Here is a 12,164-nt window from a genome sequence, read left to right as displayed (position 1 = left end):
AAATCTCGGGGGATAGAGGCAGCTGGAAGTGCCTGGAAACGACCTTCGCGTTCCAGTGCTCATAAAGATGTGATGTTATAAATGTGTAATATTCAATGTGGCTTTTGAAAGAGCTCGCTATTACATTGCGAGTAAGGTTTGATGTATTGGTCTATTATGTGGTACTGGTACACAATTATCACAGAGAATTCTTCCTGCACTACTGATGTAATGGCGTAAGCATTCACTCGTTTTGTACTTCATACTAAGCACGATTGTGCGAACGCGCTCGATATGTGTGTGAAACTGTCGGACCCAGGTCTCTCATTTTTGTGTACTTTTTAGGCTTTTCACTCAATACTTTGTTTCCGTTTGGTTATACTACTGTCGCGTCAGTGGCAGTCACAGAATCTGTGTGTACATAAGCTATTTCGCTCTCTGCCATTTATACTGTCCTCCAAAAGGATGAGACGTTCCTGTTTTTTTTTACTTTCAATATCCTCAGAATGTACAGAGTCCGACTGCCAGGAGAGATGTGTGATGGAGAGCGAAGGAAAGAGCGTTGAATCGTCGGAGTGTATGGCAAACAACACATGCGTCTGCAACTATTTCGACCGTAAGTATATATTTTATTTGCTCTAATCATGCTACATTGACACAGGCGTTGGCAGAAACTGCGAAAGGCCTCTGGAAACTGACCCCCGTCCTATGAGCGGTCAGCTGGCACTGGACTGCGTGCGGCAGGGGGTGTTGTTTGTGCGGGAGTCGGTGCCGAAGAATATATTGACGCAAACCATGCCTTCAGTTTTTTTTTCTTTAAGAGAGCTTGCCCACGCCCACCCATCTCTTCTGTGTTCGAAGCAAAACACATTTTTCCTTCTCTTTTTTGTTCTTATTCAATTTAATGAACTTGCAATCGGACAAGATCCTCAGTTTGTTCTGGAGTACACATAGGGCCGGCGTGGCAATCTTGTGACGTTTTCTCTGTGTTGTGAGGAATATGGACTGAACTCTGGAACTGAAAGAGACGACGACTGCTGGAGGGTTTTTCGACGAGGTAGCTGAGTGAAGTAGAGCAGGACGACGACTTTTGTTTCAGGAGGCAGTCAGCCACCTTGACCGACCATCCACACGCCCACAAATAAACCTTCGCTGCCTACACATAACAATATGTGTACCTCACTGAGTCTGTGCTACCACATTCACGCTTAAGCTAATCCGCGTTGTCAGCTGAACAGTGAATGATTATTACTATGGTTTTCAAGAAGGTTGCATATAAACTTCTGGAGTGAATACGGCTCTCGAGAACTGAAGCCGACGGCCGCCATCTTGCCTTGGGCAAAAAACGCGCTCCGTCGTAGCAGCCGTGCCGCATCAGTCGCGTTCTGCCGGCTTTCCGCTGCACCTCTGGCGGTGTTGCACGCTCGCACGTTGGCATGTATGACTTAGTTTGTCGTGAATATTCTTTGGACGCTACAAAGGTGCAGAAATCAGCAATGGTGGGCTCGTGCGTCGGATTCGGCTGCGCTAATCGCGCGAAGACGACGCCGGTGATCACCTTAGGCTCTGTTCGTTTTGGTCTCGCAAGTACTACAGAGTTATAAGTGTACAATTTGCCACTATTTGTGCAGTATGGTGCCCATCCACACACTTCTTTACGCACTTATTTACGCAGATATGCAAATGTTTCCACTCGTACTTGCGGTTGTCAGTAGTCGTTTGACTGCGGGAAATAACATATTTGTCTAATACTATTAAACAGACCTGTGACGTACTATTAAAAAACTAAGATTTGTTAACACTATTAAACAATGACATTGGTGCGGAAGCAGAAATTGCGGCGCACATGATGGGTCCCGCAATTTCTGCTTCCGCACTAATTTAATTTTATGCGGAGTGTTTGTTCAGATCAAAATTAAGTCGACAGGTTTTTTTTTTAATTTAGGCGCTCAGATTTATCAGACGACCACCTCTACAGTGAGATGATAAGCCCTGGCGGACACATAATTAGGTGTAATTATTGATGTCGGTTTCTTAGTGGCTGCAGTAAGCATGCATGTTTGTATTGAAAAGTTATAGGGAAATCGTGTTTTTACACAGTTTCATTTGGCAGAATTCTGCTAGCGCATCCCAACTGCAATGTTTATTTGCCGTTGGCATGATTAAGCATTCGAGACAGTGAAGACCGGCGCAAGGCTCCTCCGTTTTGTTCTGTGTTTCGATAGCGCTTTTAAGTACTGCAGATTGCCCTAACGCCAGCCAAGACTGAAAGTGTGGCACTTTTCACTTTTGCCTATGCCTCCACCGCGTTGTCAGACTAAATACTGTTCACAGCAGGCACGTGACAAAAGTGAAGAGACGGGGGCTGGGGAGGGGTTTGTGCCGGTAATCATGCGTAGTCATTCAAACGGCAATTAAACTTCGCACTTCGATATCTCGGAGTACAGATGAGCTAGAAGATATCTGCCAAATCACACTGCGTAGAAGCACAATTGCGCCTAACTTTTCAATACAAACATGTCCGCTTACTGCAGCCACTGAAACATTATTAATCAATTTTAGTTAATTAAGTCCCCGACATCAATAGTTACCACCTCCCTCTGTTTCCCCCTCGGCGCATAAAATCACTGTAGAGGTGGCTTTCACGTACATTTAAGCGTGTAGTTATAATAAGACCTGTCAGTAAAATTTGATCACCCTGTAACTGACATAAACTGAGGCAGTGCCGTCTAATATTTCATTTGCGCTCAGCCCGCCTTACGCAAGTACTCGCGCGGTTTTGATTGAAGTTTAATTGTAAAGGCGGGGTTAGCCAAGCCATTTCGTTTAGCTTTGTACAATTCATTGATACAATGCTCTCCCGCGTTCATCGTCTCCGTGGTATTTATCAACAGAAGGCGCTACTCGCGTTCAAGCGTACGTGGTTAGCGAGGCTGTGCACGCCAGTAGTAACCTCCTGCGCGCAGTTTTCTTATCAATAGCAGGTTGCTCGCGTGCGAATGTGCGTGGTTAAAAAAGTTGAGAATGTAATTGAGTAACCTCCTGAAAAGGTTAAAAAGAAGAAACAGCGCGAGGGAGACACGGACATGAGATGAATAGGTCAAATGCAGGAAGTACATCACGCTTTTCTATCTATTTATACACCTAACATATGCGCATTTGCCCTTGTCGCAGGCTTCCTAAAAATGAATCGCTTCGTTTTGCGTGAGAGCGTGCCTGTAGGCAAGATAGCTGGAAGCCGAGAGACGGTGACTGGCGGTGTTTTATTAATTTTCAAGCGAAATTTCTTAAATTTGTCTCACGCTTTCTGTGAAGTGCATCAATGATATGAGCTGTGTACCCTGGATAAACCGAACAGCTTTAATCAGCTCAAAATACAAGGAAAAGCTAGAAATGGCAGAGGTGCACTGAAAGCGAAAATTGTGAAGTGTGGGTCGCATAGTAACTGCTACTTAATTTAGCCTAGTGCATGTGCAATCAGTGGGCGGGATGTCGTATAAACCAAGAAACTTCAATGTGAAAAACATATAAGCACTGCAATATCATCATTACTTGCAGCACTGCTTAAAACAAGTCGTCTCGATACACTGTTCCGAAAAAGCTTTCTTGGGTGTGAGAGTTGCGTGATTAGCATTAATCAATTCCGCCACTGCTGCTATTAGAAGCAAGCGCCAACTCAACGTGCTGGAACAGAGGGATCGCACTTCTCTGAGCGAAATCTGGGAATTAGTAGCCGTTTTCAGGCAGCGTCTCTTGCCTTAGTGTGCAACATAATTTTAATAGTTAAGGGGCGCCTTATAACCAAACAGACATCGAATAAACGTTTACTGAAATAAAACATTGATTAATTTTCAAGTTTAATGTGTCGACGCAATGCAGGCGATGAGGTGCGTCGTAGTGGAGAGCTCCGCATTAATTTTTACTACCTGGTATTTTCAACATGCGCCGAAATCTCGTACACATGGACGTTTGCGCTTTCCGCGTTCATCAGGAAAGCGGCCGCCGCGGCCGGGAATCGAACTGGCGACCTCGTGCTTAGCAGCACAACGCCAGAGTCACTGAGCCACCTCGGCGGGTTTTATTGAAATCAAAGCAAGAGTGGTGTTTTTAGCACAGAACTAGCACAGAACTAGGCTCATCACCACTGCTCTTCACCACCCAAAGAAATGCGAACTCTGCTCAAATCCCTTCAATAGTTTATGAAAAAGGCGGAATTAAGGCTGCCGTCAAATAACCTCATCGGACAATCCAATTTAGCTATCGGTATCCCCCATGTAAGCCGAAAGAAACACGCAAGCCCTTCAGAGACCCTGCCAGCTCAGCGCGCCCTTTCTGCCGACAGCAATATCGCCGCCGACTGGTTTGCCCGGCTTCACCTCCCCGCGTTGCCGGCTATGGGAGGCCTCCACTGCAAAAGTTTTATACAACCTCCTTGATAGTTGTATATGACGCAATTTTGCACGAAAGTATGACAGACGCAATATTTTTGCTAGATATACGGGGCTTGTATTTAACTGAAATCATGGGGTTTAAAGGTGCCATAAACACAAAATACAACTTTGTGTATTTTGAAACTTTTGGCCGTTGGTAGTTCACTGACCTACACTCCAGCCACGGACAGCTTGTAACAGCATAGCTGGTTAAGCGTTTAATTCCTCCGTATGGCGTTATCAGCAAAATGTACCAAGAAAAAAGACCGAGCGGACGTGACAATCCGCCTTGTGAAGAGCGTCTACCATCAGCCAGGCTTGCACGTGGGATTGCTCCACGTGAGTAGCTCGCAAGAACATAGCAAGGAAAATTGCTGGGACTTGATCAGCTAACCCTGGATATGCAAAGAGAAAGCTTGGATGAGCCTGGTAAAGTCTCGGTTTCCCTCGCAGCCGTGACAGGAGCATTAAAAGACCAGGGAATGTAGGATACTTACGTAAGACTTCTAGAAAACGTATAGAAGGAGTGCACGGCCTGGATAACCCTGCAGAAGCAAAGCGATAAATTCTTGATCCGAAAGAGAGCAAGATAGGGAGATACCATCTGGTCAAAACTATTCACAGCATGTCTGGAGAAATTTAGAAAGCTTGACTGGAACAACAAACGATTAAGCATAAACGGGGAATACTTGAGCCACTTGAGGTTTGCGGACGACATAGTCTTGCTGAGTGATACTGCAGATCTTGAGGAAGTACAATCTTGAGGAACTACAATCAAAAAGCACGGCCGTAAAGCTAAAAATAATGTTTAATACTTCTAAAGTAATGAGGAATAAGCATTCTAAACGCGTCCTCTACAGCTTACGAAACGAAACGCGATAACAAGTTACAAGAGAACATTAAGACATGATGGAAGAGCACTGGCGCAAAAATTGACAAGCTTTGTCACTCGCAAATGGAGGTTTCTCAATGTGTTGTCAATGCAGAAAATATATTAGACTCAGTGCGGAGCCCTCCAGCCATTCATTCATTTTGCAGGTATGGCAGTGGATTCCCCGAGCAGTGCCTTTCGGCAAGCATTACCAACAAGCAATAGCTCCCGATAACCCCTAACTATGACAATAAACTTCCTTTCTGCTTATAACTTTTGCACAAACAGCTTCCCTGTTAAATTTGCAAGTCCTGCTGTATTATGCCGAAACTTTGTATAGTTCAACACTACAATATCTTCGAACAAAGTAGCAAAATAGCCCTGTTATATACAAATATATGTAGGAATTTTCGGCCTATGTTGTGATACAAAGCTGTTACTATCAAGGGGTGACTACTAACGAGGTCCACATGTCACACCTGTCATGACAGTACGAACACGTTTTGGCAGCGTGCTAAAGTTTCATGTTCATTGTAGTTTATTTTTGTTCCTTTAGATTTTCAATTTCTCAGTGAAGATCATTCCAGATCCTACTAAGTTGATCGTATGCCAGCGGTTGTCCCAGGATCTCTGTGCGCACGAACCTCTGTCTCCAGGCCATATATTAAGCTCGGTCACCGCATCGTGCTTTTTCTTGTTCTTTTTGTCGCTCAGCATGTACAGGGACAGCCGATTGCAAATTGGTGTGCGAGAAGGAGTACCCTGGCAAAAAAATGCTCTCGACGAGGTGTGGCAGTGACAAGCAATGCCTCTGCGCATATTTGGATGGTAAGCTTATAATTTATTGCTTCTTATATGCCCCAAATGTGTGCCTCCAATGAAGATGTTGGCAGTCATTGTTTAGGTTCTGAGGAAGGGCTCTTCATCGCAAGCATCAGACCGGTTGCTTCAAAGGGAACTTTAGCAAGCCTCTCCTTACATGGGGCGTAGACGCAAGGGCTTAAATTTATCCCTCCACATTGATAGTTGGTCTTGGCTGGCTCGTGAAGTGGGCACAATTGGATTTTTAAATTGAATGCGTGAAACAATGGTGGTACAGGGCACAAGAAATTGCATGGAAACGTGACATGATTTTTTTTTGCTCCCGATACACATATTGTTTTGGTTAAATTATATTATTTATGCGTTCAAAGTTTCTGTTAGTTGGCTAATGTATCGACGCAACGGCGCTTTACTCCTGTCTGTCAGATAGGCTGCCAGAGCTTAACGCGGACACTTATCGGTTACCGGCTTTGTAATTGTGTTTATTTTTGTCGAGGGAAGTGCTTTGTTCCATGGAAGAGCTGATGGCCAGACAGTATTGGCGCAAATGGTGGCACTGATGAGCTAACTCAGAGTGGCTGATATTTGTAAGTCGGGGATGTTGCAATTGTGCTGTCTTATTGATTAGGTTTTTATATAAATATGTGCGAAATGCGTGTTGAGAGGCTGGTGTTTCGTGTTGCAAAACATTTCTGTAGGCCCTTCTGTCTCCCAAGTTGCGTTGAAGGCAAAAGTCTTTTTTGTGCCGATACTTATCAAAGATTTCTTTACTGCTGCGTTGTGTTTGCGTCCGCCCTAAAGCAACACTTTCTTTGCTTCACGTTCCTGCTTTGCGGCTCGTGCTGTAGCGTTGCTGGCATGGGCTGCGTTTCTTTAATCATCCCCAGATGGAGCTCGCCTCCGCGCATACCGATGAGAATTTAGAACAGCGCAAACAAATGAGAATTTAGAACAGCGGGGGAAGAAAAAAAGGGGGGTGGAAGCGATGACAATTTAAAACAGGGTTCCAGGGGGATATGGGGGAGGAGGGAAATCTATTAGGTTAGCTAGGAGTAAGGCAAGTAATTGGAATATAACAGGAAATTCGGTTGCTGACAAGCGACGCCCTGATTCAAAGAGAGAGCCACTAATCATCGTCATCATCACCTCCTGGGGTTTCTTTCTGCTTATAAATAACATGCGTCTGGCATGTTGTTTCCTAGCTATCGCTGTCATCCTGCTGTTCCTGTACTACAAACTGGGAATATGAACCGATGCTCAGTGTTTATCAGGGGGTCTCCTGCATCAACGCTATAAAAAACTCAATACAGTCACTTAGGAACCCAAAGGTTGCCGTCCACAGCACGAGACCCCTTTTCGTGCAAGCGTTTTTACTTCACCGCCACCTGAAGGAGAAAATATTGAACCGGAATATTTTGTGAACGACTTTTGCGACGTGGCATTGGGATGGGTCGAAAGAAATTGTAATAATCCACAGCCTATTTTCCCAGAGAAATGGCGGCAGCTTGCTCCTTTGTTCCTTATCAGCGGGTGCTAGTTTTTACATACGCTGCTGGCTTTATTACGCCCTCGGACTTCTTCGCTGCGAGGAACAAGAAATGTAGCACCTTGTGTACAAGAAACAATACCCTGAACGGGAAAATAGGCTGTCATGGAAGAAAGCGTTATATTTACCGTTATATTATTAGGATAAACATGATAAGCTCATTTCTTTCTGCCCGTGGCACAACTTTCATTGCAGGTGGCACTGGAACAGCTATACGCCCATCTGCGCTCACCACTGCTATCATCCTGCTGACAACATTGACAATGATTGCTGCGCCAGCTGAGGGGAAACTCGGGGCGCTGCTCATTCCAATTGCCATTTTCGGGTTCTCAACCAGTCAGCTGGCGTTCGGCTAGCATCACGGGCGCCCAGGTTGCTTCGCTACCCGCATCTTTGGCTTCCGTGTTGGCTTGCAGTTAGTTCAGGCCCAGAGCGCAGCCACGAAATCAGTGTCCAGAAGATCGACCACCTGTTTTTAGTTTTTCTTTTGTGGGAGTTGAACGTGTGGAAACTACGCCTTGGCTATGAAGAGTGCGGTAGTGGAATGTTCGAGATTAGTTATGCCTACACTGAAGGCTTTTAACATGCGGCCAAACCGCCTTTTCTTCCGCCTTTCTTTTCCGCCTGAAAAGTGGCCGGCGTGGCAGTGACTGAAATCGAAACCATGCCCTTGGGCTGGGCATCACAACGTTTTTTCCACGCAGCCAGCGTGGCAAGCAATGTTGCCGGTTTTGTTCAGCCCCATAAAAATGGAAAAAGAATTCCTTAAATTAGAGTTGGGCAGTAAGCAATACCAGACTTCTCAATATAAAATCAATTAGTGCCCAAACAGGTAATTTTTACATGTAATTTTAATGGTAGAGGCTTGAGAAGTAATGTTCGCAACGGGTCAGGTTCATTGTCAAAGCCTCCTGGCCTTTAAAAAGACGATTTTGGGTGCGAATAGACGAAACGTGAGTAAAATTGAAAGAAGAAGAAACATGCACATACATGCATAAACATTTCGACTTTACACTTTCGACTCTTGTTGCCAGATGCCTCTTCACACTGCTGCGTGACGCCAAAAGACGAATACAAAGAAATTGACATCTGGCGTTCTCAGAGTTTGTCATGGCATCTCATGATTAGTGTTCGTGTTCTACGGCTGCAGAAAGCTTCCAGCTCTAGTTCAGGGGCTGTACGGTCAGATAAATATTACATGTGACTTCTTAATCACAGGTAACGAAGACCAAGCACTGCCTTTACCACTGCCTTCCGAATACAACGAAAGATCGAAATCTCATGGAACACCACTTGTATACCATGTTTGCGCCATATACACCCGCTCGATGCCCATCTACGCTGAGGAATACTGTATGATCTTGTGTCATGAGCCAGGAAATGCACAATAGAAAGTCCATGAACTGCCTCCCTGATGACTCCTGTATCCATGCATTTTTCAAGGAGCAGGCACCGTTATAGGCTGGGGAGTTGGAACAGGCCTGGGGGATCACAGACGTAGGTCCTGATTGTCCGGGACAAGAATTTCGAGACCAGCTCCAGAGAAGGACTTGGACATGCTGAAAAGCCCGAAAAGATGGAAACGCAAGAAAGAGCACTTCACAGGACTGTCGCACGCAGCAACTGGGGCTTTATTGGAGAAAAAAGAGCAATATACATAACGTAGCATACACATATGAAATTCCACGTGAAAGCTGCGCCATCCGTGTGTTGTTATGGCTTCGGTGCAAGTATACGTATTTTGCTCTTTTTGTCAATACAGCACCAGCTGATGTCTAGTGCCAGTTTTTATTGGTGTTCTTTCTTGTGTCCCTGTCTTTTCGCGCTTTTTACAATGTCGAAGTTCTATCATCAACTATGCCAAATTTCTGCGTTGTCCACAAAAGGAGGAAGCACTTTAACCTGAACCCCTGGCCCAGGACACCCAGGATCGTCTACCATTACATTTAGTTAGGATGAATTTGTTGCCTGTGCATTTTTTGGAGGAAGTACAAGTCTGTGCATCTTAACTGTAAACAACCACAGAGATATCAGAAGAGAAGGACTGGTTGAGATTCAAAAATGAACACTTGCTTCTTCTAAGTACTTGCTTTGACAAGTCGAGTCGAGTTGATAAACCGGCAAAAAGCTTCCCAGGCTTTTCTTTCTTGCTGTGTAGTGTGTGTTCTAGTCTCAGGTGCGTGGCGCAAGCTTGTGTAATGCTTATGCGGAACAACACCGTGAGCATTTTTCATCCATGTATACGTACTTTCTGTGCAGTTTTGTATGTGTCGACCTTCTCCGTTGTTCACGTGGTGTGTGCAGAGTCTGCATTTCTCGCTTAATGGAGATCATATTTTCGCTATTATAGGAAACAATGTGTCCAAGAACTTGTTTTAGGTGTTTTGCCTGTTGTGTTTTCTGAATTCTCCAAATAAAACAGCATTTCAAGCCGCAGAAAGTAGTTGAGTGTAGTTGACCGTCTATACTCATAACTACGGCTCTGTTTACAACTGCGCTCCTTACGCAGGCTCCCTTTTGGCCGCGCGTTGGTCACCAGCCGGCTTGCCAAACTGGCCTGCTCAATGTACCCTGCACTTGCCCCACATATAAAGTTAACTTTTGTGACATTGGCCAACACGGGGATGTGGTCTTATCATTTGTGTGCACGAACGCCATTCTATAAACTGACCCGGTGCTCCACGTTTACATTGTCAATGGTGGTCTCTACCCTGGTGTTGGTGCTAAGACACCATAACTCTAAGGGGGTAAAGGTGCTTATTGGTTTATAACGTGGGGCCATTGTGGCACCTCAGAGACGATGAATGCTACGAAAATCCGTGATTGGCACCTTTGATTTAGCCGTGCCTACTTATTACTTGTGACCCCGCCTTGTGGACATGGAACGATTAAGGATTGAAAGCAGGACGGAGTTTACGGAGCACCATTTACCACATTATAAAAAGCAAAACTTACTGGTTGTATTTATTGTAAGTGCTCCAATATTGTGTGTTAGAGAAATTCAAAATTAGAGAGGCCACCATCCCTTCTTCCAAAAATTCTGCTTGTGCCGAGGGATTTTTTAAGTTGCCAGGGGCTACATTTCCTTCATGTATGGAGCGTGCTATTATCACTTCAGCTGCAGCGCTGAGAGCTGCAAGGACATGACCCAAGTGATTTTCCGGCAGGTGTGAGCCTCGGTTGTACAGGCATGAGCTTAAGTTTCCCTAACATTTTAGCGGTGACACAAGGTAACCGCTGAGCCTTCAGGTGACGCGGCGCCTGCTGTCGAGACCGCGCACAACGCAGTCGTAGCCTGTGTGCATCACCTATGCCTCACGATCCGATAAATATGCGCCAGGTGAACCTCGCTGACCTTTTCAGGCTGGTGTTCAACACACCTTCTGTGGAAACAGCATGACCAGGGGAGCGAAACTTCCTATACCCTGCATGGGACGCGAAATTCGCTCGCAGCGCCAGACAAACCCCTGGTGTTTGGGGGCGGTACTAAAAACATGGCGGCGCGTGGCAGACATGCACTGGGAGACGCCATCTTAATTAGGACTGAAAAGCCGAGCGGGAGGGGGGCAATTTAGCGCCAAATTCAATTGGGACGCACATGCAAGGTAAATTGAGCAAGTGGAAGATATTCAGATGGGCAGCGCACGACCTTGTTCCTGTTTCACATGCTCTGATTGATGAAGTTTTGCGCGTTCACTTCTTTTTGCACCGATTTTTCTAAGTACAACATTGTTTTGGTTTATTGGTACACACTATATAGACAGGAATAAAGAGTAGAGTTACTTGAATTTTTATTGCCTAAATTTTCATTCATACAGTAAAAATACAACTTGGCTATTTTGCGGTTTTAGCGGCAAACAAAAGTGTGTGGCACATGGCCGCATGCTAATAATAGGTACCCAGCCAGTGCATATGTGTCCTGTGCCTTGTCTGTCCAAGGTCCGCGTAGTCTCTGCTGGTGAAATGGGCAGGACACAGCCGGTAGCTGCTGTAGATCTGTCGAGGTGGTAAGTGAGCCAGGTCCTGCCTTCTCGCACACTGGAGCCAAATGCGAGATCTGGAACATCAACAAGCACGTTTGTATATTTGGGTTAGAATGAATACTAGCTTTAATAGCTTTAAATGAATATACTAGCTTTAAGATGATGATGAATACTAACTTTAATGCTGCTTTCAGACGCACATAGTTTTGAGTGAAATCTGGCATCTGTATCCGAAATAAGTGTTATCTGATATATTGGGAATCCTTCTTTCTTAAATTGATTTTGGCTACAAAGACGACTTTTGACAACACCAATCGTAAAGGCACATTTTAAATTAAAATCACTCTTTATTATTAAGAGACGCGGATACGCTTTTCTATTTGTGAGATCATAATGTTCGGTGGCAACGACCCACCTTTCCTCCTAATCCAAAATACATTTCTGCAGACAAAAGCAGCCATCCCACACCAGAATCGCTAAGCAATTATTCATGCATATATACTTTCGCGCACTATGTATTCCTCAGGTATTTT

At 45.0% G+C, this 12,164-nt stretch overlaps 1 protein-coding gene across 3 annotated transcripts in view; it reads left to right on the top strand.

The window, feature by feature from the left end:
* LOC144150135 (uncharacterized) overlaps positions 1-11,047 on the top strand; it is a 29,381-nt gene extending 18,334 nt beyond the window's left edge. For all 3 annotated transcript variants that reach the window (XM_077681965.1, XM_077681966.1, XM_077681967.1), the window contains exons 5-7: positions 485-595; positions 5,995-6,108; positions 7,844-11,047. In XM_077681965.1, coding sequence (XP_077538091.1) covers positions 485-595; positions 5,995-6,108; positions 7,844-8,004 — 386 coding nt within the window. In that variant the 3' untranslated portion in view covers positions 8,005-11,047. The remainder of the gene's footprint in view (positions 1-484; positions 596-5,994; positions 6,109-7,843) is intronic.
* Positions 11,048-12,164: the final 1,117 nt, after the last annotated feature.

Source organism: Haemaphysalis longicornis, unplaced genomic scaffold (assembly GCF_048455015.1).
Source record: "Haemaphysalis longicornis isolate Haplotype H1 unplaced genomic scaffold, Haemaphysalis longicornis Haplotype H1 scaffold_8, whole genome shotgun sequence".
In the NCBI taxonomy this organism is placed as follows: domain Eukaryota; kingdom Metazoa; phylum Arthropoda; class Arachnida; order Ixodida; family Ixodidae; genus Haemaphysalis; species Haemaphysalis longicornis.
This window is presented reverse-complemented; position numbering and strand designations above follow the sequence as displayed.